The sequence below is a fragment of the Peromyscus maniculatus genome, chromosome 4 (genome assembly GCF_049852395.1).
Source record: "Peromyscus maniculatus bairdii isolate BWxNUB_F1_BW_parent chromosome 4, HU_Pman_BW_mat_3.1, whole genome shotgun sequence".
Taxonomy (NCBI): Eukaryota; Metazoa; Chordata; class Mammalia; order Rodentia; family Cricetidae; genus Peromyscus; species Peromyscus maniculatus.
The window spans coordinates 9213894-9238294 of record NC_134855.1 but is presented as its reverse complement, the minus strand read 5'-3'; the positions used below and the strand labels follow the sequence as shown (position 1 = coordinate 9238294).

Genomic DNA, 24401 nt, shown 5'->3' with positions numbered 1-24401 from the left:
TGGGAATCCTGCAGGGCTGAGGTGGGGGTAGTCTTAGGCCTCTGACCTCCACTCAGCACAGGCTCTCTGGAGTCTGGAGTGGGGCCAGGACTGGGGACTTCTAGGGTTAAGTGCAGTGACCCCAAGAGCAGGCAGTCCTCCCACGGCAGCCTAGCCCAGTCCCAGGCCCCTGTAGAGCTGGGCATGTGGGGTCTGCCCCTGGGAAGAAGGGGCCCTCCTGCCAGCTACCAGTGGGTGGTGGGGAACAGCCCTTGATCCTGGAAGGCCCCAGGCCAGGGCCACTATCTCCCGCTACAGCCTCACTGCACTGAGGCCACACAGCTCGGTGGCCAGCCTGGAGGAAGCAGAGCTCTAGGCACCTTTTACAGAGAAGCAGGCACAGAGGACCCTTGACAGCCCTTGTGCTGAGTGTGCTAGAGATGGCTGAGGGCACGGGGCGGGGGCACCGCCCCTGCTTGATGCTGGCTCTTTCTCCTTTCCCGAGCAGGTTTGGGGGCGGCCCTGCTGTGAATCATCTGTTCGTGTGCTCCATCTGCCAGGTGGAGATCGAGGCCCTGGCCAAGCGCAGGAGGGTGGAGATTGACACTTTCATCAAGGTGCATTTGGGGAGTTGGGACTTGGGGACCCAAGGCAGTGCTCTGCAGAGAGTAGAGGGTAGGGAATGGAGAGAAGAGCCTCTGGCGTCAGTGAGAGGCTAGCCTGCTCTACTTGTGCCTGTCTCAGTGGTCCAGACTGAGTGCCTCTTGACTGTGGTTACCATCCTGTGCCCCACAGGAGCACCGCTGTCCCTGGGGGATGGAGCACTCCTAGCCGAGGACTGCTGGGCTCTGCACCCTCACGTGGAAGGTGCCTGAGACTCACAGAAAGTGTGAGGAGTGTGGTGCCCATCAGAAGAGGGGCTGCTGGGACAGGAACTGCTGTGGGTGGGGCCGCTCCTTCCTCATGGTGCCTACAACAGGGCGTAGTATGAGACCTCGAGCATTTAACATGGTGGGTAGAAGTATTTGAGGCCTCTCCTCGTAGCCACGGAGAAGTGCCAGTGAGGGCCTCTAGGTGTGGCTCGGCACCTGTGAGGCCCGGGCGTCCTCTCCAGCACCAGCGTTAGAGCTGTTGGAACAGTGAACCACGTGAGCTGATGCTACGTCTAGTGAGTGGAGAAAATAGCATCTTCTGTGTGCTTGTCCTTTGGGAAAGTGCTACAGGCATTATCTTTTGTGACCTAGCTGGTCAGTATGGAAACTGGCCTTTCTTGTTTAAGGTTTATTTTATGTGTTTGAATGTTTTGCCTGCATATATATGTATGAGCACCATGTGCATGCCTGGTGCCCTCAGAGGTCCGAGAAGAACATTGGAATTGGAGTTATGGATGGCTGTGAGCCACCATGTGGGTGCTGGGAATTGAACTCAGGACCTCTGCAAGAGCAGAGAGTAGTGCTCTTAACCCCTGAGCTGTCTCTCCAGCCCTTCGAATTTTCTCTTTTCTTGAACATGTCAAGGAGTCATTGATTTTCTACCTGGGGCATCCAGGGTTTGTGAGGGTCAGGGGCTGAGGTGGGGCTTTGGGAAGTCATGAGGAACAGGGACCAGACTGACCTCCTGCCTGCCTTCTCCCACAGCTGAACAAGGCGTTCCAAGCTGAGGAGTCTCCCGGAGTCATCTACTGCATCAGCATGCACTGGTTCCGAGAGTGGGAGGCTTTCGTCAAGGGGAAGGACAGCGGTGAGTGGGGAGGCCTGGGCAGGCCGCCGCCGCCGCCGGGTCGTTGGTGCGCTCTATCCAGGGATGCAGAGAGCACTGTTCCTCAGGCCTGGCTGGCACTGATGCTCTCCAGCCACTATGGCAGAGCAGCGTGCCCACCCCCATCCACCGTCCACTCCTGCTGACCCCGGGGCAGCTGCCCTCCTCCTGTAAGGCCGTGTCCTTGGTTCTGCACCTCCTGGGTAGCTAGCTCTAGACCTTTAGGAAGGCTGGGGTACTTGTCTGACCCCTTGGTAGCTAGCTCTAGACCTTTAGGAGAGCTGGGGTACTTGTCTGACCCCTTGGTAGCTAGCTCTAGACCTTTAGGAAGGCTGGGGTACTTGTCTGACCCCTTGGTAGCTAGCTCTAGACCTTTAGGAAGGCTGGGGTACTTGTCTGACCACTCCGATTTGCAGAAATGAAGACAGCCCTGTAATAAGTGAGCTATCAGGATCCTGAAAGTTACCAGCAAAGAGTAGCCCATGGATCTGGGCCACCTTCCCAGCCACTCAGGCTCCCAGGCTAGGCCTGGCAGCTTGGCAGAGCCCATGCATGCCATGTGCTAGGCATTTGCCTGCTTCTCAGAGCACGAACAGCCAGTTCTGGAGAGGGTGTTGGATCCCCTTTCCCAGCCCCGTCCTTTCTAGCTGAAGCAGTCAGGTGGCTGTGGTCAGGAGCGTAGCCCTGGGTTCTGTCCACGGTCTGGCTTCTGGCCTTGCCTTCCTCCAGCTCTGAGCTGGCCGGGTCTCTCCAGCTGGCCGAACCTCTGTCCCGTGTAAACAGTCCTCACTTCCCATCGCTGCTGAGGGTTAGATGAGATGGTAGGAGACCAGGAAAGGACACTCAGCTGGTGCAGCTACCACCAATGCCCATCACTGAAACATTGGTCTAAAACAATCCCACGCCCCCTGGAGGTAGCACTTCTGGGTCTGGAGTACTGAGAGGCTGGCGTGAAATCCAGAGAGAAGGCATCAGTGCGCCAGTGTCTGTTGGCCCTGGCTCTGGTCTGAGGCCGGGATGGCCGCTGTGGGCTCCGGGTGGTCAGCCTTGCAGAAGGGCAGCCTGTCTCGAACACCGAAGCCAGCCCTCTCTGTTGCAGAGCCTCCTGGGCCCATCGACAACAGCAGGATCGCTCAGGTCAAAGGCAGTGGCCACATCCAGCTAAAGCAGGGTGAGTCCCCAGCACCCCGGCCCAGCCAGGCTGCCCTTGGTACCTTCATGCCACCAGGCTGACACGAGGGCCTGTCCTTCCAGGAAGCTTTGTCACCTGTCAAAGTCCCGTTATCCAAGTCCAGGCCCAGAGGTCATGGTGCAGGATGGTGCAGGTCCTCAGGCCCTCACCACACCCTGCCTCTTCTGCCTCCTGCTAGCCAGGTTGACGCTTCCGTCATCTAACCCTGGGAAAGAGACAACAGTCAGAGACCTGTCCTCGGGGCCCTAGAAGAATGGCACTTGTACATGCAGCAGCTTTTGGGAGGGTCTGGGGTTACTCTCCCTCCCTTCTGGGGCACGGTCCCATCCTCATCCCAGGGGTCCTCACTACCCAGAAGGTGCTTCCTCTGAGGACTGGTATACAATGTGGACCCTGTAAGTATGCTTCTCTTGTTCCACAGGGGCTGATTATGGGCAGATTTCCGAGGAGACCTGGACCTATCTGAACAGCCTGTATGGGGGCGGCCCTGAGATCGCCATCCGGCAGAGTGTAGCCCAGCTCCCAGACCCAGAGAGCTTGCATGGAGAGCAGAAGATCGAGGCTGAGACCCGGGCTGTGTGACTGGGGCCAGGCTGAGTGGCTGTGGCTGGTCCTACTCCCTCTCCAGACAGCCCTGCATCCCTCTGAAGGCTGCGTCCTGCTGAGTGTCGTTGTCCCTGAAGGCTGGTACTTGCCATTCCCCGAGGGTGTGTCTGCCCTGCAGCTGTGCTGCTGTGTGCCGGCGCAGAGGCTAAGTGCGGCTGGTCCGTTTGCCAGGAGAGATGCTGTGCTGGGAAATATATTCTCTCAGACCTGGAGGACTCTGACGTCATCACCATGTCCCCAAACCTGCCCTCTTGCTAGCTCGGGCCCAGCTTTTGTCCCAGGAGCCCCATGCTGCCCCTCAGCCCATGCTGGCCCCTGGGATGGGGTGCTGGGAGTGGCTGCCACTTCTGGGGTGCTTTCTGCTGTGTACTTGGTCCAACGCCTTAGGGACTCACAGAGGTAGATTTCCATGCCCAGGGGGGCAGGATGGTTGTGAGGGGCTCTGCATGTTGGCCAGCAGCCCCTCACATCATGTTGGTTACCGGAGTCCCCTGGAGGTGCAGGCCGCCCATGTGTGTTATTGACTATAGAAACAGGACTCGTGGTTGGAATGGAACGTGGGCAGTTGTGACTTGGAGAGGACCTACCACCTTGTCTGCTGAGCCGCTGGCAGATTGGGTGTCATCTGCCCTGTGGGGTGGCTCCTGAGCCCCTGTGGGGTGGGGTGAAACAGATACCTCATGCGCTAGTGCACTGTTGGTTGCTCGCTCAGCTTCCTGTGTAGCCTAGAGTGACCCTGATCCCCAACACCCCACACCCCCACACCTCCCCCAGCCTTGGTGTCTAGGGCCACCTCTGGGGAGGTGATGTGTGGCCACTCACACAGGCACTTGCCCAGAGGGTCCTGCAAGGCCACTGCAGAGGTACTGGGACCCCCTGAGCCTAGAAAGGCTGTCCTGTTTCTGGGGTCCTTGAGAAGTCTGAACAGAACATTTAGGGCAAGATTTTCAAAGTCTGGGGTGGTGAGGGATCCCGGGACCAAGAGGTCTCCAGAGGGCAGTGACCTCCAGGCTCTGCAGAAGTGGGCGCCAGCAGCCCAGGTCTAGGCATTTGCTGTCCCCTAGACCTACTTCTTGCCACTGAGGTGGCATGCAGCCCCTGGCCAGCTGCTACTGGGACTTGCCCTGCTGGCTGCCATCTCTTGACGCCTCTGCTGAGAGCCCTTGGCTCTTTGCACTACTGTGGTGCAGTCTGGTTTGTGTTGAGAATGTCACAATAAACATGCATTCCTCCCCTGCCCCTAGCTTGTGCTGTGGCGTCTGCCTCCAGTGGTGGTGAACACAAGCCAGAGGCCCTGTGGGAGCCTTGGGGGGGAGGCTGGAACACTTGAAATACCAGCTGTGTCTTTTCTTTCCTGGAACCCACCAAACCCTAAGGGCCCCAGCAGGGATGTGTTTAGTGGCCAGCACATCCCATGTGTGGTCGTCCCTCCTGCCTCAGCAGTAGCCTGCAAAGTAGCTGCAGACCCATAGAGCCTCACCCAAGACCTCAGGCCTCTGGACCGGCGGTGTGGCACGGGGCATCATCCCTACAGCTCTGGTCCCATTTACTTTTCTTTCTGAGGGAGAATTGAAGAGTATGTATTACTTTAAAAGCGTTGAGCTAGGGACTTGGGTGTAGCTCAGTGGTTAGAGGCGTGTTAGGGGGCCCAGATTTAATGTCCTGTGTAGGAGAGCAGACTGGTCACTGACATCCCATCATCCCAGAATGGCTCAGGAGTGCACTGAGTAGAAACAAGGGTTAAGACCTTCCCAAAGCCAGGAGTAGTGATGTACAGCTCGAGTCCAGCATTTGGAAGGCAGAGGCAGGAGGATCAGGAGTTCAGGGTTGTCCTCAGCTACATAATGAATTACAGACTAGCCTGGGCTACAGAACTCCATCTCAAAGCAAAAAATCCACCAAACAAAAAACACTTGTAGGACTGGGAATGTACCTCACAGTTGGAAGAGTGTTTTATCTAATATGCATGAAACCCTGGATTCTGTTCCCACCACTTACCTCCAGGCATGGCGGAACCTGCTTGTAATGGAAGCTGTCTGTAGCAGGTAGAGGCAGGAGGCCACATCTTGAGTTGCCTGGACTACATGAGCTCCCGTATCCTGCCTCATCAATCCTGTTGACAAGTTACTATGTGTGTGGAGTGTTTCTAGAAATGTTTTAGATGTGCTCACTTCCGAGAGTTACACACTGTGGGTTTGAACCCACAATGCACTTGTGGGTGGCTTCCTACGGTGGAGAAGTTCTGTCTGGAGTTATTTCAGGGGCTTGGCAACATTCACTTCTTATACTGCCGGAAAATGAGCTAGAAATAGACCCTGATTTGCCTCAAAACACTTTGGTCGTTTCCCTTGAAATAAACACCTAGCTCTTAAGAGGCTCCAGTGAACCTAGCTAGATCTGGCAGACAATGTACCCTAGCTGAGCAATACAGGAAGTTCTCAGGGGCTGGTGAGGTGGGGCCAACTTCTGTCCCTAGGGCTAATTCTTTGAGGAAGAGCCTGGGAAGGACAGTGCCTCTCTGTGGGAGCAGGTAGCCATCACTGCAGAGCAGGTAGCTGGCACCTGGGGACACATGCAGGTCCTAATTGTCTGTGGTTCTGCCCCTGAAGTTGCATGGGTTACATCAGCAAGATGTACACCACTCTCTGTTTTAGGTCCAGGGTGAACACTAACTACCCTGAATCTTGTACTGCCTAATTCTGAAGCAGAAATAAGTAGATTGTTGGCATCAGGCTGCCTGTCTCCACGAGCTGGCTTGATGGAGCAGGGGGAGTGAGAACGGATTCATGGATACCTGCAGGGAGCCTGAGAAAGAGCAGCCAGCCTGAGTGAGTGTGCTAGGACCACTGTGCTCCTCACGTGTGGAGAGCTGAGGGTGGAGGTTCTGCGGGACCCAGCAGGGCTCCCCTGGACCGTTACAGGCTGCACAGACTCTTGGGTGCTGTCCCTTTGGGGGGCATTGTGTCCAGCAGGGCACTGCAGGACTGGAGATAGCCTCCTGCCTGCCCAGTTCTGAGGACAGAGGCGTGTGTGAGCCTTTGTTTATATTATCTTCTTGTAGCCCTGAGATGTCCTCAGTTGATGTCACTGAAAACCTACTAGACAGAGCCGGAAATGTTTCAGTCAGGGCCTGCTTGATGCAACTCGAGACACAGAGGGGCTGCTGGGTGCTGGCTGGCTACCAGAGGAAAGTACTACAGGGACTCGTGAGGTGGGGATTCATCCTGAGTGAGGGCAGAGCCTGAAGATGTCAGCCCCCTTCAAGCTCAGCCTGCCTTTTTAATTGTTTGCTGAAACAGGGCTTGGCTATGTAGCTCAGGCTGGCCTGGAACTCCTGAGTGCTGGGGTTCCAGCTATGCCCCACCATGCTCAGCTGCCATATTCACTGTCCGGCCACCGCCTGCTTTCCCAGGACCCATAGGGCTTGCCTTTGATAACAGCAATTTGTCTTTTAATTCACTTATTTTTGGGGTGGTGGAGTAGGGATGCTAGTGTGTACCTAAGAAGGTCAGGAGATAACCTTCCAGAGTCAGTTCTTGCTCTCCACCACATGGGGGCGCAGGGATAGAGCCCAGGTCCAGGTCACCAGGCACAGCAGCGAGCCAGCCTACCGCCAGCAGCAGCAGTTAAGAGTGTGACTTGAGCTGCCCTGAGGCTCTCACAAGCCTAGAATTTTACTGTAAGCAAGCACGAGGTGCTGACATTGGAGGTAGTGGGGGGAGGTGAGGGATGCTCCCCACCCCATCCTCAGGCTGGTAAGACTTCCTCCATAGCTGCAGGTTAGGGATGCTATTCCAGTTCTGCCTTCTTCCACTAGGTGGCGCCACTTCCCTCACCAACAAAGCGCCTGAGGCCTGGGTGTGGCCAGGGCAAGCTGGATGCTGGGGTGCCTGGGCCAGCTGGTATTTCCAGAATACTGGAGAAACCCAACCCAAGGGCGTGTAGCTGTCCTGATCCTGTGAATCAAGAACTTCTCTGCAACCCCAGTACCAGGGTAGGAACCACAGCCTACCTCCTGGTTCGTAGCCATGTTGCCTGCTTTGTGAAGATGTCTAACCCTGAGGCTCAGAGAGCTCCCCAGCCAAGGAAGGTTCTGAGGCTCCAAGGAGATGCCAGGCTTTGATCCACAAATTCCTTCTCTGAGGGAACAACCAAGTCCTCAAAGAACATTCTGGAAATGGCTTTCCAAAATTAATCTTTTGCTAGCAACAGTCACCTCTCCAACACACTGTCGCTATGGAGAATGATGATTAGCCCAGACCAGCCTTGAACTGGTCCTCCTGTCTCCACCTCCTGAGGGCTAGGATTTCAGTTGGGTACCCCCATATCCGGCTTCGACCTTGACTTGTTCAGAAGTTTGGTCCTAATGTTAGCTGCAGGGTACTGCAGGTAGCAGCTTCCCTGGAAGGCACCTGCATCCACTGTGGGATGAGGCTTCTGCGGCTCTCCCAGACGATCCCTGGGGAGTGTGCTGACATGGTGTGACAGGGCCACTCTGCCCATACTCGGTGGCTGCGAATAACTCTTCAGTGTGGACAACTGCTTCCCCAAAGCACTCCTAAACACCCTTAGGGAATGGAGGTTTGTTCACACCATCCCTGAGAAGACAGGGTGAAGTGTTCGAAGCCAGCTTGGGAACCGTGGCCTCCAAAAATAGGCAAGTCAGTGAGTACCAGGCATGTGGCGCACACCCTTTTTGAGGCAGGGTCTTACCTTGTAGTACTAGCTGGCCTGAGATTACTGGTACGAGCCACCGCTCTGGGCCTGCAGGTGGCCCTAAGAGTCATCCAGGGCTGCTGAGTTGGCCTGTAGCAGTTCTAGTCTGGCCACTGGGAGAACAACGGCCCACTAGTGGACCATGAACATGTCCTTGCACTGCTCAAACTCCCACACACATCAGCATCACTGAGGGCAGCTGGCTGGAGGAGAATAAAGTCCTCACTCGGGCAGTGGTGGCACATGCCTTTAATCCCAGCACTTGAGAGGCAGAGGCAGGTGGATCTCTGAGTTTGAGGCCAGCCTGGTCTACATAGTGAGTTCCAGGACAGCCAGGGCTACGCAGTGAAACCAACAACAACAAAAAAGGAAAATCCTCACTTGCTAAGGAGCCAACCCCAATCAATACACCGCCCCCCCATACACACATCTGCCATTCTTGGATAGAACGTGTCACCGTGATGTGACAGCCTTCCTTAGGACTGGAAGTGACATTTATAGTTAAGTAGGTGCCTAGCCTGTCCCTGAGTAGTTTATACAGTGATGGAGAAGAGTAGAGGTCAGCTCTGGGAGCTTCTGTGACTAGAGTCCCCTCCCTCCCTCCCTCCCTCCCTCCCTCCTTCCCTCCCTTCTCCCATGTGTGTGTGTGTGTACAGGAGACCAGCTCAACATCATTGGTGTCACCCTTTATCACTATCTTAATTTGATTGAGACAGGTCCCTGTGTAACCTTGACTGATTTGGAACTCAGTATGTAAGACCAAGCTAGCCTTGAACTCACAGAAATCCATGTGCCTCTGCCTCCTGAGTGCTGGGATTAATGGTGTGTGCCTCTGTAATTTTTGAGATACAGTCTCATAGAGTAGCGGTCCAGTTGGTGGCTGGGTCTCACCTGCCTTTGCCCCCCTTTAGTGTTGAGGGCACAGGCGCTCACTGCTGGGCCCAGCTTTGTATGTGGGCACTGGAGATTGAACTCGGGTCCTTGTGCTGCTGCTCAGCGGGCAGTCTCCCCACTTAGCCACCTCCCCAACCCTGAGTCATCTCTTCATGCAACCAGAGAACCGAGGAACCGTATGTCAGAAGTTATATTTTATTTAACATGAAAGGACTAACATTTAATTACAAGGTTGAGAGTAGCCTTCTAATGAAAGCCTTTGGTTGGTTTTAATTCCCCTCCAGAGACACCTGACAGCTATGAAGGCCTTCCCAACAGGGCCAAGCACACACACACACATACACACACACACATTTTAAAAGGTGCCCTATGTCATGTTAAAAGAGAACTTGGGGCCGTTACTAGAGACATTCTAGATGTTATACGTACAGGACACAAAATCAAAAGGAAACACCAGGATGCAGTTTCTGGAAAAATACTGGTCAGAACAGAACTTGGTGTGTGTGTGTGTGTGTGTGTGTGTGTGTGTGTGTGTGTGTGTGTGTGTGAGATCTGTGAACATTCTACTATGTTCTACGTACTACAGGTGTCACCAGAAGGCATTAGAGGCCCCCCTGTGTAATATTTGATCTGATCCCACTGGCTGAGACTCTCAGTCTAGAGGGAGGAGCCACTACAGTCATATCCTGCAAAGGGAAAAAAAAAAAAACCCGGGTGAATGTCAAGTTCCTTTTATTTTCGCCTCTAAGTCATCGGCAGGGCAGGTTCTTGTACAGTGAGTCATTCTTGTAACAGCACTCTAGCAGCTAGGGATGACAGGCAGTGGGTCCGGGGAGAGGGAGTGGAGAGCTTCCGGGGAAAACCTGCACCCCTGCCCCCGACACCCGGTAAGATTCCACAGGATTCCCGCAGCAGAACGTGCAGCTCGGAGAACGTGCAGCTCGGAGAACAGGAAGACGCTCATCCTCCATACTTTCTGGACGTAGGTAGTACAGGCAGTTAAAGGAAAGTGAGGGGAAACAGGCGGAGGCTTTAACAGTCATGGACTGGCAGCTTATCCGGTTTACCGTTGTGACAAGAGCCTTTCTTGACCCAGGAGATGGGAGACACATCCTTCATGCATTACCAAGATCTGCAAACAGACCTGTAAAAACCACTCAGCTTCCTCACAGAGGGGACAGCGGCCAGACCAACTGGTGAAAATCCGAGGTTTGAGGATAGATGCCTGGTGACCTGCTGAAGCGGGGCTGCAGGGACCACAGGGTGGGCTAACTGTGTCAGAGCTGAGGCCCTGACAGTCACCCTGAGGTACCAGGCTTCCATTTTGTTCACTAAGCCTTCCTCACGTGACTAAGGGTGCATCTGCCCCAGGGAACAGAAGCTGCGGTTCATGGGACAGCTTTGCAGGGTCATAGAGGGCGGTGTGCAGGACCTTGGCCTTGCCTGGGAGGAGGCAGCGTGGAGAAAGCCAGAAAGCTAATCCTTGCCTGCTCTTGCAACCCAAAGCCAGGCCCTAGCCAGCTGCTCCCCCCAGGACCCTCCCTCTGCTGCTGGCAGTGCTGTTCTGCAGGGTGGTGTGCCCGCCCTGGTTTGCAGACAATGTCGGAATTCCACAACTTGGGGCAAAGCCCAGGCCAGACCCTGTGGTCCTGCCCTTTCTGTCCCTGGCTCTGTGGTCTTTGTAAGACTTTGATCCTCTGACATGACACCAAGCTACCAGCTGCCCAGAGGAGGATGCCAACCTCCTCAAGCTCGTGCTAACGGGGTGCCCTGCACAGGGGCTTGTGGCCGAGTCTTGAGTGCTTCTGTCCTAGGCACGGGGAGAAGCTGTACGGCCCTGAGGTGCGAATGGCCATTTTGGGTCTCCCGCCAAGATCCATCATTTGAGGAGAAAACCGCTTCCAGCGCAATCTCTATCCATTCTACAGGGCTTCCCGAGCACAGGGTCAAATGCAGACGCGGTGGCTGCAGAGCCACCAGAGGGACCACAAGAGGCACAAGGTCTTTGGTGAGGGACATAGCAGAGTCCTCGAATGCTACTTATGGGACTCAACAGGTCCACTTTACAGTGATGTGCCGGCGGGGGTGAGACCCTCCGCCACAGGGTGCCACGAACAGGTGGACAGTGCTCACAGAAGGTAGACTCAGGCCAGACAACGGGGCTGGCCCACAAGCTGGAGTCGGGACTTCAAGATGGATCTTCCTGGGCCATGTAGAAGGTTTAGAACCAGAGTGGGGGTGGGTGGGGGCTGGATGCCCTAGTCCCATCTCAGACCCACCGGGATGAAGTATGGAAGGTGTCAATGCTGAGATGCTGGAGGATGGTTGGGCCAGGAGGGGCTGCGGCAGCAGCCTCTGGAGAGGAGGACACATTTGCTGATGTCCCAAGAGACACACGGGAGACAGGTGGGCGCTCAGTCCACCCAGTGCGTGACTGGCTTCCTTGTCTGGATTCTGTCTGTCACCCAGGAAAGCAGTGGTAACAGTTGACAAAAGGCACAGTGTGAAATGTGCAAGGACTGGCCAGGCAATCTGCAGGTGGACTGGGAGCCCAGAAGGAGCAGGGACCCACGGGCACAAGTCCAGCCGTCTTTGTGGCCCCTGTGGGTGGGGACCGGAGTGAGGTGGACAACCCCTGTGTGGGGCTGAGGAAGAGAAGTGCCCCTGCCAGCACAAGGGGCAGAGGGGATGGCAGAACCACGGGAGCATGCTGTGATGAGAAGGGGGCGTGGGATTATAGAGAGCCAGCTTGCAGATGGGCTGGAGGATGCCCAGCCAGCCTGGGTGGGGCTGGAGGCTTATGGGGACAAGTGGACTGGCTCCTGGTGGCTCCTGGGGAGGCCCACGGGGAAACTCTGGCCATGTGCACCGCCTTTACGAACCTATAACACAAAAAGAAAGAAGAAAAGCCCGGGTTAGAGAAAGCCGCAGGTGGGAGGCAGACGTTGGCAAAGCGCTTGCCTTGGGAAGAGGGGCGGGGTTTGAGTGACTGATCACCAGAGCAGTTGTGCCATGGAGAGCTTTCGAGGCTTTAATCCCTGTTCCGAGATGTAGCCTAGGGTGACCTCAGAGTCTCTAGAGAGCTGAAGAGGACCTTGAACTCAGGCCTTCCTGTTTCTACTTCCCACGCTCTGGCATGGCAGGCCTGGCTTTTTATTGCTGTCTTTAGCTGGCCCCATCTCTGGACCAAAAAAAAAAAAAAAAAAAAAAAGATCAATAAGGTTGATCACTTGACATCTTCTTAACAAACTGAACTTTTTTTTCTTTTTTGTCCAGGACGGTGTGAGGAAGCTAAGGGGCAAATTCCTCTCCCATTGCAACTGTAGGGTCTCTCTGCAGTAAGCACAGACCCCTTTGGCAGGAGGGAGCCGAGGGCTGCCTGCCTCACTGAGCAGCGAAAGCTCTCCATCGCCAGAGGCGAGGAAATAAATACACAGGGAAAGCAGATGCTCCAAGCCCTGAGCACAGGAGGGGTAAGAACACGGAGGCAGAATTATTTGGGGGGGAAAAAAAGCATTTGGCAGGAAAATTCCTCAGTCCCAGAGATGAAAGCGTTACACACTTATTACAGAGAACAATGTTCTTGAAAAAGAGAAAAATCACTTAAAATACACAGCACCGAGAAAAAGAGTAACATTTATTAGAGAGGCAGATTCGAGGGCACACTGGAGGATGACAGGCAGATTCTTTTCTCTTAGAGAAGAATAGAGAGGAACAATCACGACAGCTATATTCAAACACTTACTCAGAGCCCAGGGGTTTACAATAAACTCAAGCGCGCAGCAGCCAGCCGGGGGACCTAGCTACCGTGCGAGAGTCCAGGGGCCTCCCCAGTGGTTATAAAAACAAAAAGTGGTTAGGCAGAAGAATAACAAATAAACAGATAGGTAAAACACTAAAACAACACTGTGCAAAGAATCCGTTTAGTTTTCAAATTGCAATATATACAAATATACCCTGCGGGGCAGGATTACGGGCATGTTTAACAGAAAGTGATGTAAAAAGCAAATTCCCCACGAGGCTCAGAGTAGTCTAGTATTTTGGCAATGATTGAGTACGTCATAGATACCACACACACAGAAAGTGTCCTGGCATTTTAATATAAAAATCCAAAAGGTGCAGCCTGGCGGTAGTGGCGCACACCCTTAGTTCCGGAGGTGGAAGCAACTGAATCTCTGAGTTTGAAGCTATCCTGGTGTACAGAGCCAGTTTCAGGACGGCCAGCACTACACAGAGACCCTGTCTGGAACACGCACCCCACCCCCCGCCCCAAATACCCAAGAGGTACTTGGAGTTCCTGGGAGTCGGGCAGCAGCAGCTGGGCCGATAGGGGTTGGAGGCAGGAGGGCAGGATTTGGGAGAGGCTAGGTGGGATGGCACCCCACCCCCAGGCTGGGGATAGCTCCCAGGTGACCGTTAATCTCAGGTATACTTTCCTGATAACAGGAAAAAGCTACAGACAGCTCAGCTCTCCCTCTCTTTACTTATTTACTTGCTGTTGTTTTGAGACGAGATCTCACTCTGCAGCCCTGGCTGGCCTGGAACTCACAGAGATCTGTCTGCCTCTGGCTCCCAAGGGCTGGCTGGGGTTCCAGGTGTGCGCTGCTCTCTAGTTTTTCACACTGAGTTGTGTGTGTTTTGTGTGGGTGTGCACATAGGCGATGGCATAGAAGAGTCAGAGGTCACCTTTCGAGAGTTGGTCCTTCCTTCAACCGCGTGAGTCCCGGGGTTACACTCATAGTCATCATGTGTGGGGACAAATGCCTGTATCTGCTAAGCCAGCTTCCCCTAACCACACCTCCAATCTCCCTTTCTTAACAGCCAACTATTGGAAGGAAGTTCTATTATTCACCACGGAGGAGATGGGAACTACGAAGTATCATTCAGTGTAGTTAGTGATCCGTTCATCTGTTAGGATGCTAAGTTCAATTTAGTAACACACACTTAAGACTGTGACCACAAATGCATGTCCAAACTTCCAAACTGACATTCCCCCACCCCACCTTGCACAAACCTGAGGGAAACCTCTCCATGTCCCCCAGAAGGGGCTCCGGAATGGTTGACTTTAAATACACCGTGACAGCAAAAGTTACTCAAACAAAATACAAATTACAAAATGAATGTGCATTAAAAACAGTCAGGTGGCCTGGGACAGCTTCCTATTTCGGAGACCATACTAAACTGTGAAGTATGGCTGCTGAGGCCTCGGGGAGGGCATGGGGCCATCTTTGTACCACCTTTGTAACTGCCAAGAGCCAGGAGGACCTAGTTCAAGGCTAGCCTGGGTCACATAACAAGACACTGCCTCAAAAAAAAAAAAAAAAAAAAACGTCTTTAAGAGCCAGGCTGCCAGTAAGGAAAGCTTGCTCAATGACACCTCACAGGTCCTTGTGAAATTCAGGTGAAATCATTGTCAGAAATCTTGAAACTGTTTCAGGTTCCTGAGCCCAGACTGATGTATAGCTGTCACTTTTAGAATCAGGGAACGAGCCTGCCAGCATGCATGCGGCCCAATCCCATCTCCAACCACATTAAAAACAAACAAACAAAACAGCTTATAAAAATGAGCCCCTAATATAGAGGCAGAGAGCTTTTTTCTTGCTTAAAAATAAGATGTAAATAATTCCCAAAGTCAAATAGAAAGAACCAGATGTGAGCCAGGCGGTGGTGGCACCACTCCAGAGGCAGAGCCACGCAGATCTCTGTGAGTTCAAGGCCAGCCTGGTCTACAGAGCAAGTTCCAGGACAGCCAGGACTACACAGAGAAACCCTGTCCTGTATGATATTTTGTTTGTGTTCTGACAAATCTTGCCTGAAGATCAAAGGGCTGAGCTAGCCACTAGTTAACCATAGAGGCCAGGGGGTGGCGGCTCACACCTTCGATCCCAGCACAATGGGGAGGTGGAAACAGGAATATAGGCGGGTGGAAACAGGATCTTGGCCCCCTTTTTGGTCTGAGGATTCGTAGAGGTAAGAAGTCTCCAGTGGCTGCTGCTCTGCTTCTCTGATCTTTCAGATTATTACCCCAATATTTGGCTCTTGGTTTTTATTGATAAGACTAATTAGAATCATGCTTCGCTGTCTCAAGCAGCAGCAACAACAAAAGCACAGATGTGGTTCCTTGGTGACCTTGAGGTCATGATTGGCATAATTCAGTCCTGGATTAGCTCTGCATATGACCAATGCCACTCTCTCCCCTCCAATATCAGCACTGACTTTAAAATGCAAATTCCCACATGGCCCAGATTCCCTTAAAACATGAGACCATTTATTTTATTCTGGCTGTAGTTAGCTGGATCAAATGTGCCAGAACCCCAAAAACAGTGTCAAGTATTTCAAACATTGGCTCTTATAGATCAAAAAGAAAATGAAAGTCTTCCCCTTAAAAAGGGACATGCAGGGGCTGTTTTGTTCAGTGGCTGGTACCACCAGGTTCTGCTCACAGGAAACCCTCTGACAGGAATAGAAAACCACGCCCACAGGGGTGTTGGGCACTTAGCTGCTGCAGAAGCCTGCCTCAACAGCTTGAAGACACCCTACCATTGGCCCAGGCCCATCCGGTGGAGCCAGAAGACGATAATGTCAGTCAAAGTAAAATCACTCAAGGAGCATACATTTCTGGACATCTCTTGGTTTTTTGGGACACTCAGACAATTAAAGGCTAACACAGGGGACCTGAGCAGCAATGTAAGGGCACTCAGCGTGGGCACCAAGAGAATGTTACCGTCTTTAGTCAAAGACTTCAGGTGTTACTCAGTTCCATTGATGAAGTAACAAATGTATCATTTATTTATTTACTTATTTATTTATTTACTTATTTACTTACTGAGTCTTCCTCTGTAGCCCAGGCTAACCTGACACTCAGTGGGATGCTCCTGACTCAGCCCCCAGAGCACTGGGATTATAGGCACGAACCACCACTATACATTTAAAAAATCTACATATTTTGTTGAAAGGATGGAAACACTGATCAGATTTCAAAGGACACAGTTGTAAGCAGGCCAGTGGCAGCTCTGCACATGGCCAAGTTGGACAAACTCAGGCCCGAGATGCCCCCAGGTCCCCGAGTGTCTGCATCACTTGCTCTCTGCGGCCTCTTGAAGGCCTGTAACAGCCAAAGTGGTGGGGAGAGACAGCTCCAATGCTTTTAAAGGTTTTTGTTTGGTCTTAAGTGGGTTAAATATAAGTCTTAGCACCTTTGGCGTTTTTGTCTAAATAGACTTCGACGTAGGAGGTAGGGACGTAGCCCTCCTCATCTTCGCTTCTGCGGATGCGAGTCCACCCATCTCCCTTGTCCTCCTCGATGACGCTCAGCATCTCCCCTTCCACCACGGAAATGGTGCCTTCATTCTGACCTGAAGAAGGAAAGGGAGCTGTGAGCTCTCTCAGGCAGTGCTGGGGGGGCCTTGCAGTGGTGTCCCCCCACCCTCGGTCCCTGCACTGTTTTCCTTCCTCGTGTGTCTTGGGGTTCCTCCTCCTGTCTGTGGACCCCTCCTTAGACAGGACCCCTCCTTAGGTCCTCTGAGGAACCCCCACAGCTCCCCACAAGCTTTGGTGAATCTCTGCTCCTCTAGCCACTCACTCCTCTCAGGGTTTCTCCTGGGGCAGAGGGGGGCAGGGGGAGCAGAGGTCCTCGCTCAGCTTCCACAGCACCTGCTAGCAGGTCCTCATCTCTCTCCCCTTCTGGCATTTCCTGAAGTCAAGGTTCTACTTTTCCTACTGCCTCTAGGACTGTTCCCCGCGATGTCCCCAGGCCTTGGAAATGTAGTCCAGGAGACCTGGATTTCCGGGGACACTCCTTCCCCAGGGCATCTCCGAGGACCCAAGGATGAGCCATTGGGTTGGCCTTGTCTCTCCTCCCCTTTGCTCAGCCCGGTCGATCACAATACAGCTGTGTCTTCTCCTTAGCCAAGGCCCCCAGACAGCCCAGCCACCCCTCTCGGCCAGCTTTGGGAGTGTGCAATGGTTATTTCTGTTTTACAATCTTGCATCTAAGCGGTTAAAGCCCATTATACAGGATACACAGACAAGGAACTTCCCTTAAGCATTCAGGAGGGTGGAACCCGGCAGGGAATTAGCATAGGGAGGATATCGTGGGAGTCTGTCTTAACCACCATAATTGATGTGGGAAGGCCTAGCCTGAAAGTGGGCGGCACCTGAAAGTTCGCTGCTGTCTAAGAGTAGAAGCTCGCCAGGCAGTGGTGGTGCACACCTTTAATCCCAGCACTTGGGAGGCAGAGGCAGGTGGATCTCTGTGAGTTTGAGGCCAGCCTGTTCTACAGAGTGAGATCCAGGACAGGCACCAAAACTACACGGAGAAACCCTGTCTCGAGAAAAAAAAAAAGAAAGAAAAGAAAAAAGCCGGGCGGTGGTCGCACACGCCTTTAATCCCAGCACTCGGGAGGCAGAGCCAGGTGGATCTCTGTGAGTTCGAGGCCAGTCTGTCTACAGAGTGAGTTCCAGGAAAGGCGCAAAGCTACACAGAGAAACCCTGTCTCAAAAACCAAAAAAAAAAAAAGAAAAAGAAAAAAAAAAAGAAAAGAGTAGAAGCTCTTAGAACAGCATTCGCCTTGGTGGTGGGTGTGACCAGCCGTTGTCTGGCTCCGGCTAGGATGGACTGGGACTTGGAACTGTGAGCCAGAAGAAACCCCTTTCTCCTCTGAGTTGATTATTGTCAGGATATTTCTTCACAGCAACAGAAATGAAATAGGGCAGGGGACAATGGTTCAGGGCACTGTCAGCAGGGTTACGTGTATGTGTGTGTGTGTGTGTGTGTGTGTGTCTGTGTGTGTGTGTGTGTGTGTGTGTGTGTCTGTGTGTGTGTGTGTGTGTGTGTGTGTGTGCCTTCTGGCCTCCACAGACACACATGTAGGCAAAACACCCATTCACATAAAATAAATAATTTTTTTCTATAATTTTATCGTATGTATGAGGAAGAGAGAGAGAAAGAGAGAGAGAGTTCTGATCCCTGGAAGAGAGGGGTCATCTAGTCAGTTTGGGGAGGCAGAAGACCCCACCACCCCGGGCGGCAGTACCTTCAAATGTGTAGAGGGCCTTGCAGGTCCCTATGGCAGGCAGTGGCTCCTCATCATCAAATTCGTCATCGAAATCCGTGGCCAGCACCTTGAGCTCGCTCTCCTGACTTTGCTCCTCTGTGTAACTCCCATCTGGGCTGCTCAAGAGAGGAAGACACGAAACAACTATAGCGCCCAACCTGGAGACGTGGGTCCCCTCACCACCACCCACCGCCGCCGCCGCCGCCGCCGCCACCACCCACCACCACCGCCACGGTAGCCAGCCCAGACTGGATGATACATTGAAACATTTTCGTGTGGGAAGGATCAGAGACGAGGGAAACAGAAGCTCTTGCCTTGTGTTCATGAGAAATTCCAGAATTTGGAGGTAAGCACAAAGCCAGAAGTCCGCTCTGCCAGAGGCAGGGCTGCACAGGGACTGTACCTTTCCCGGTCCTGGGCGCAATTAGTGACCGTCTGGTGTGTCTGAGCCTCATACATCCCACTCTGCCGGCGCGCCTGCTCACTCCGTGCCGGGAGTCTGCCCTCCACCTCAGCCAGCCAGGCCTGGAAGCAAAAGCCACAGAAGACTTGGAGCTGGGCTAGCCTAGGCTCAATCATGAGCTGCCAGGCCTTAACTCAGGGTTGGACAGTCACTTAAAGCTGATGTAGGACGGCCTGGGTGACGTCTCTGGCCCTGCACTGGCTGGTTATACAGATGAGCTCACAGGCAACTGCTTCTTTTGCAAAGTTGAGGAAGGGGTAGGGAGGCCCCTGTTTACCAAATTTACCAATCATTCCACGTGGCAGAAAGCAGGCATCACTGGGCTACACTCTTGGGCAGCCATGTAATCACAGATAAATTACCCTACTTCCTTCTGACTCAGTCCCGCGGCTCTGAGGTCACCCTGGGAAACCCCAGGGCTCAAGGCATGTCAGCAGGGTGGTTTTCCTCTCCAGAGACCAACCACTGGAAATGTGGGGGTGAGGGTTGGGGGGGTTCCCCAGGGGTCTGCCCAGAGGCACCCTTCCCCTTCCTGTTCCTTCCTTAATCCTGTCCTCCACACCTCAAACTTCTGTGTCTCCAGCCGCAGTTTCTCTATGTTCTGGGTGGCCTCGGCGAGTTTGTGGTCCAAGCTGGCCGGATCTCCCATCTGAGGGTTCTTCAGGTACACATCTTTCATTTTGGTGATGGCGTCCCTGAGAAAAAAGTAAGAACAGCATGGGGGCTGAGGCCGGAGTCAGTCGCGGGTTTTCTCTGACTGGGTGAAAAGCCTACTGTCCTTAACAAAACCCCATTCTGGGTATCACAGGTCTCCCATCACCTCTTACCAGCATTTTTCTGAAAAATTAAAAGTGGTTGTTAATACTACCGCTCTGGCTTGGTGACACACACTGGTGATCCCAGCACTCGGAGGCCAAGGCAGGAGGAGCTTAAATTGGAGGCTAGGCTACATGGTGAGATCACCCCTCTTCTCATGGTCTCTTTTGATCAATTTCTTCAAAAGTTCACTGATGTGTGTGCGTGTGTGTGTATGCATTCATGTGTGTTGTGTGTGTGCGCAGATATGTGTGCACACAGAGGTCACATTGGGTGTCTTCATCTACCTCTTGTCTACCTATGCTTTTTTTTTTTATGCTGAATGCCATTTATTGAAGGAGGGATGAGATCTTAAATACAGGCTTACAGCACAATGGGAGAACCCTGGAGGGCAGAAGTTTGCTACCGATGTTTTACAATCTTGCATCTAAGCTATTAATGCCCTTTGTGCAGGATACATAGACAAGGAACTTCCCTTAAGCATTCAGGAGGGTGGAACCCAGCAGGGAATTAGCATAGGGAGGATATCAAGGTCAAGGTCAGCAAGCAAGGCAACAGTTACCCAAAATGGGGGCCAGGGACCTACAGGTCCCCATTTTATTAAAAAATGAGCTTCTGACTTGGGTTGCGTGGGACGTCAGCAGGTCACCTTACCCGTCATGGAGACGCCTGCCCAGGCCACACAGGTGCTCTGTCTTAGGTTGGTGAGTGCCCCCCAGGTATTACCCGTCTCTGAATACTCATTATTGTACCGGCTCAATCGTGTGTGAGCTGCATCGTTAATTGCTGCCAAAGATCTCAAAGTGGCATTGGGGCTTGCAATGTGTGTTCGAAATAGAAAAGACCAACAGAAGTCCTAACCCACCCATAGCCAGTAGGCTAAAGGCAACTGAGCCATTCCCTTCCTTAACAAGCCTTACTGCAAATTGGAGTCCTTGTAAGATGGTATCCCAAAAGGAAATGGAACTTTAGTTTATAAATTAATAATTTTCAAAGCCAATCAAAATGTATATAACTACTGAATTAAATTTATCATGCCCAATAGATTGAAAGATTAATTAACTGTGGTAGCTACTTTTGCTGCCAGGGGCCTTTTCTTTAAAAACTACTTATTTATGTATTTGTTTATTTGTGTGTGTGAGTGTGCAGGTGAGCATACAGGTGAGCATGCCTGTGTGAGTAAACGGAGACCACAGTCATGTGTCTTCTCACTCTTCACCTATTCCCTGGAGGCAAGCCCCAGAGATCCCACCGACTCTGCCCACCTGGGAACTTGGCTTAGAGATGTTTGTGGGACCTTGGGCGTGTTTTGTGGGTGCTGGAGTCTGGACCTCAGTCCTCCAATTGTACAGCAAGGGCTTATAAGCATGGAGCCCTCACTCTGGCCACTCCCCCTTGGGTTTTTTTTTTTTTTTTTTTTTTTTCCGAAACAGGGTTTCTCTGTGTAGTTTTGTTCCCTGTCCTGGATCTCACTCTGTAGCCCAGGCTGGTCGCAAACTCACAGAGATCCACCTGTCTCCGCCTCCAGAGTGCTGGGATTAAAGGAGTGCGCCACCACTGCCGGGCTACCCCCTTGGTTTTTAAGATGCGGTCTCTTACCAGCTGGCTAGCAGTGGGGTTACAGACCCGCCGCTGCTGCCGCTGTGCCTGGCTTTTACAGAGGCACTGGGATCGGAACAACAAAGGGGTGCAGTGGTGCATACCTCTAGTCCAGCAAGCAGGAGGCAGAGGTCTCTGTGAGTTTGAGGCCAGCCTGGTCTGCATAGGGAGACCCTGTCTCAAAAAACAAACAAACAAACAAAAAAAACCAATGAAAGAGGGGATTGGAAGGGGAGGGAAGGGGAGGAGAGGGAAGGAGAGGGGAGGGAAGGGGAAGGACACCTTTGAGACTCTACAGGAAGACTGATACTTAATTAGCCTCAACTAAAAAGAAACAGATTTTAGACTCAAAAGCAGGATGTGTGGGAGTGAGAGGTGGGACTCACGCTATTTTCCACTCTTTGTACAAAAACAAAAACAAACAACCAAAAACTCCTTTGACCCCTGAGAGAAAACTCCAAGATTCTGCCTGTATCGAGGTGACCTAGCTGATGCCAATATGCAGAACCTCAAGAGGTTCCTGACAGGCAAGACCATCACCCTTGAGGTGGAGCCCAGTGACACTATCCTTGAGAATGTCAGGACGGAGATCCAAGACAAGGAAGGCAGCCTGCTGGAGCAGTAGAGGTCGATGCTGGAAGGCAAGTGGCTGGGGGATGGCTACGTATTGTATGACTACAACATCAGGGAGAGTCCACCCTGCACCTGGTGCTGTGTCTGCGTCATGGCATAAATGAACTACCCTTCACCAGCCTGCTCAGAAATACAACAGAGACAAGAAGATGACCTGCTTTGAGAGCTACAGACGACTGCACCCCTGCTGCAAGAGGTACAGCCACACCAACATCTGTATAAGGTGGAGGGAAGCTGGGGTGGCCTATCCAGCCCATGACCCTGGGACCCCATTCATCTTCTTCCATTGACTGGAGCTGAAAACCAAAAACTCACCCATTCACACAGGACAAGAGAAACATGAAACCTAGCCAAGGGCATTTTGTTCCCCAGACTCAAAATACAACCTCCACAGAGAACCCCAGCACACAATGGGAAAACAGACAAAAACACCTACCAAAATAATGCCTTTCTATCCTTTTTGGATTCTGGAGAGGTGAGGGCTCAGCATTTAAGAAAATGTACTATTTTATCATGAGGACCAAAGTTTGGATCCCAACACCTGTATCTGGTAGCTCACAACTGCCCGTAACTCCAGTTCCAAGAGTTCTGACACCCTCTTCTGGCCTCTGTGGGTACTGCATGCGCACACACACATCCATCTTCAGATTTCCTCTTTCCAAACTGAGCTTGGGTTGTTTGTCTGGGCACACTGACCCATCCTACCTCTGATCCATCTCCTTTTGGATCTCTTTATTGAGATCATCAACTTTCTGCTGCAGCTTTTTCCTTCTCTGCTCAGGCGGAAGGTTGCTGAAGTCTTCTGGTGTGGCACCCTGCAGACACAAACATAAGTGAGAAGCCAGAAAGCCTTGAGGCGCCCCTGGGTAGGAGGAGGCACACCAAGCCTGCAGACCTGCAGAGGCTCCGCAGAACCAGCTAGGCTTTCCCGCCACACCAGCTGAGATGTGAAAACCAAACCCATGCAAACCCCGGAGGTCCCTCTACACTCCGGGGAGGAGAGACCAGGAAATAGGTGTGACTCGGAAGGAAGCCCACAGAAAATTTAGAGGCTACTTCGTTTGCATTTTCCGACTATTCCCACCCATGACTGAAGTGGAGGAGGCTGGCGCTTCTGTAATGTAATCCAGCCCAGCCAACACTGGCTCGGAACCTCTGACCTTCCCTTAGTTGAAGCATTCCTTCCCGGCTCCCCTCAAGGCTGAGGCGGAGTTCCCACCCCTGTGAAATCACGACAGGTGGACTATCACTTCGCTTTGAGGACGTGAGCGAAAAGTATGATTTAAAAAAGAAAATGGCATCCCCTTCTGGTGTTACTGGCCCCTCACTGTCTTTGGGACCCCAAGTTACTTCCCAGTGAACAAAACCAACCTCCTCTGCTTTCCCAGTCAGGAATGTATTTTAACACCCCTCCCCCTTTCTGCAGGGCTGAACCTGGGGCCTATGTGTACTGGGCAAGCATTTTACCACTGGGCTACAGTCTCGAACTCACGGTGATCTCCTTGCCTTGGTTTTCTGGGCACTGGGATTATAGGTGTGAACCACCACATCTGGCTCCTAGTCCCCTCTCCCAATTTAAAAGATTTTATTTCAAAATTGTGTGTGCGCACATGTGTGTTCGGGGCCCCAGAGTTCAGGAGAGGGCATCAGATTTCCCTGGAACAAAGGACAGGTGGTTGTGAGCTGCACGATGTAGGTGCTGGGAACTCGTTCTCCTAACTGCTGAGCCGTCTCTGCAGCACCTCATTTTCTCCCCGCTCCCCACTGGCAATTTTTAGCACCTGCTTAGCCTGGTATTTGCTGTGTAGACCAGGTTGGCCTTCACTTTGAGGCAGCCCTTTAGACTCGGCCGGGCCTGCAGATCCGAGCCACCACGCCTGGCCGGGCTCTCTTTAAAATCCCGCTGCCCCCTTGTCTTGGTACACGTGCTTCCAGTAGAAGACCTGGGGGGCTGGTCTCCCTCCAAAGACCGTCTCCTTGCTGGAGAGCCATGGCTCCACTGTAGGGCCAAGAGCTTTTCCTTAAATGAGGCCGTTTTCATAAAGAATGAAATGTATTCAACCGGCCCAGCGAAAGCCAGGAAGTTGACAAGAGAGGTTTTACTTCAAAACCTCAATTCTTTTCAAACAAGGGTGAGATTGACTTGGGGGCGAGAAGAAAGGGGGCCCAGGGAATGTGATTCTGGAATCCACTGGATTTGCCAAGCGGCTTACTCAGGGGCTTGTGACAGAAGTTTGTAGGCCGATTATGAAGAAGATGGCTGGGCTGGGAAGTGCATGAGTCAGCAAATATTTGCCTCCTAGGCCACCTGGGGATCGGAGCCCCATCCTGAGACACCCTGAGTGTGTGACGGTCGGGGGTGAGGGGGTGGGCGACGGTCCTGTCACCAAGCAGCAGCAGGAGGGTCCCTCGGCATGACAGGCTGAGGCAGTTTCCTCTCCCACGCACGCTATCTGAAAACTTCCGTGTCTACCTCTGTGTTCACTCTATTCCAGCTTGGAGCTTGGAGGAAAATCCGTCTTTACAATTTTTATTTATTATACCATCTGTGGGAGTCAGCTCCATCATTCAATCGTGAGGGTCTCTGAAATGGAACTCAAGGTCATCAAGCCCTAAGCCACCTTGGGGACCCTGATACTTGTTTCCTAGGTTGAGATTGTGTACATACGTGTACACACACACACACACA

General features: G+C 52.6%; 2 protein-coding genes across 28 annotated transcripts in view; one reads left to right on the top strand and one right to left on the bottom strand.

Moving 5' to 3' along the window:
• The window catches only part of Usp20 (ubiquitin specific peptidase 20), a 43191-nt gene extending 38413 nt beyond the window's left edge, over positions 1-4778 (top strand). For all 6 annotated transcript variants that reach the window (XM_076568976.1, XM_042274933.2, XM_006983434.4 and 3 more), the window contains 4 exons: positions 488-596; positions 1617-1719; positions 2837-2908; positions 3351-4778. In XM_076568976.1, coding sequence (XP_076425091.1) covers positions 488-596; positions 1617-1719; positions 2837-2908; positions 3351-3511 — 445 coding nt within the window. In that variant the 3' untranslated portion in view covers positions 3512-4778. The remainder of the gene's footprint in view (positions 1-487; positions 597-1616; positions 1720-2836; positions 2909-3350) is intronic.
• Positions 4779-9860: 5082 nt separating this feature from the next.
• The window catches only part of Fnbp1 (formin binding protein 1), a 131311-nt gene continuing 116770 nt past the window's right edge, over positions 9861-24401 (bottom strand). For 7 of the 22 annotated variants that reach the window (XM_006983437.4, XM_042274927.2, XM_006983435.4 and 4 more), the window contains 5 exons: positions 22418-22527; positions 19227-19359; positions 18605-18726; positions 18181-18317; positions 15928-16500 (listed from right to left, as the gene is read on the bottom strand). In XM_006983437.4, the coding sequence (XP_006983499.1) occupies positions 16322-16500; positions 18181-18317; positions 18605-18726; positions 19227-19359; positions 22418-22527 (681 nt within the window). In that variant the 3' untranslated portion in view covers positions 15928-16321. Of the gene's footprint in view, positions 12028-15927; positions 16501-18180; positions 18321-18604; positions 18727-19226; positions 19360-22417; positions 22528-24401 lie in introns of those variants that run through there. The other 15 variants (XM_076568971.1, XM_042274926.2, XM_016001972.3 and 12 more) reach the window with 4 other exon arrangements.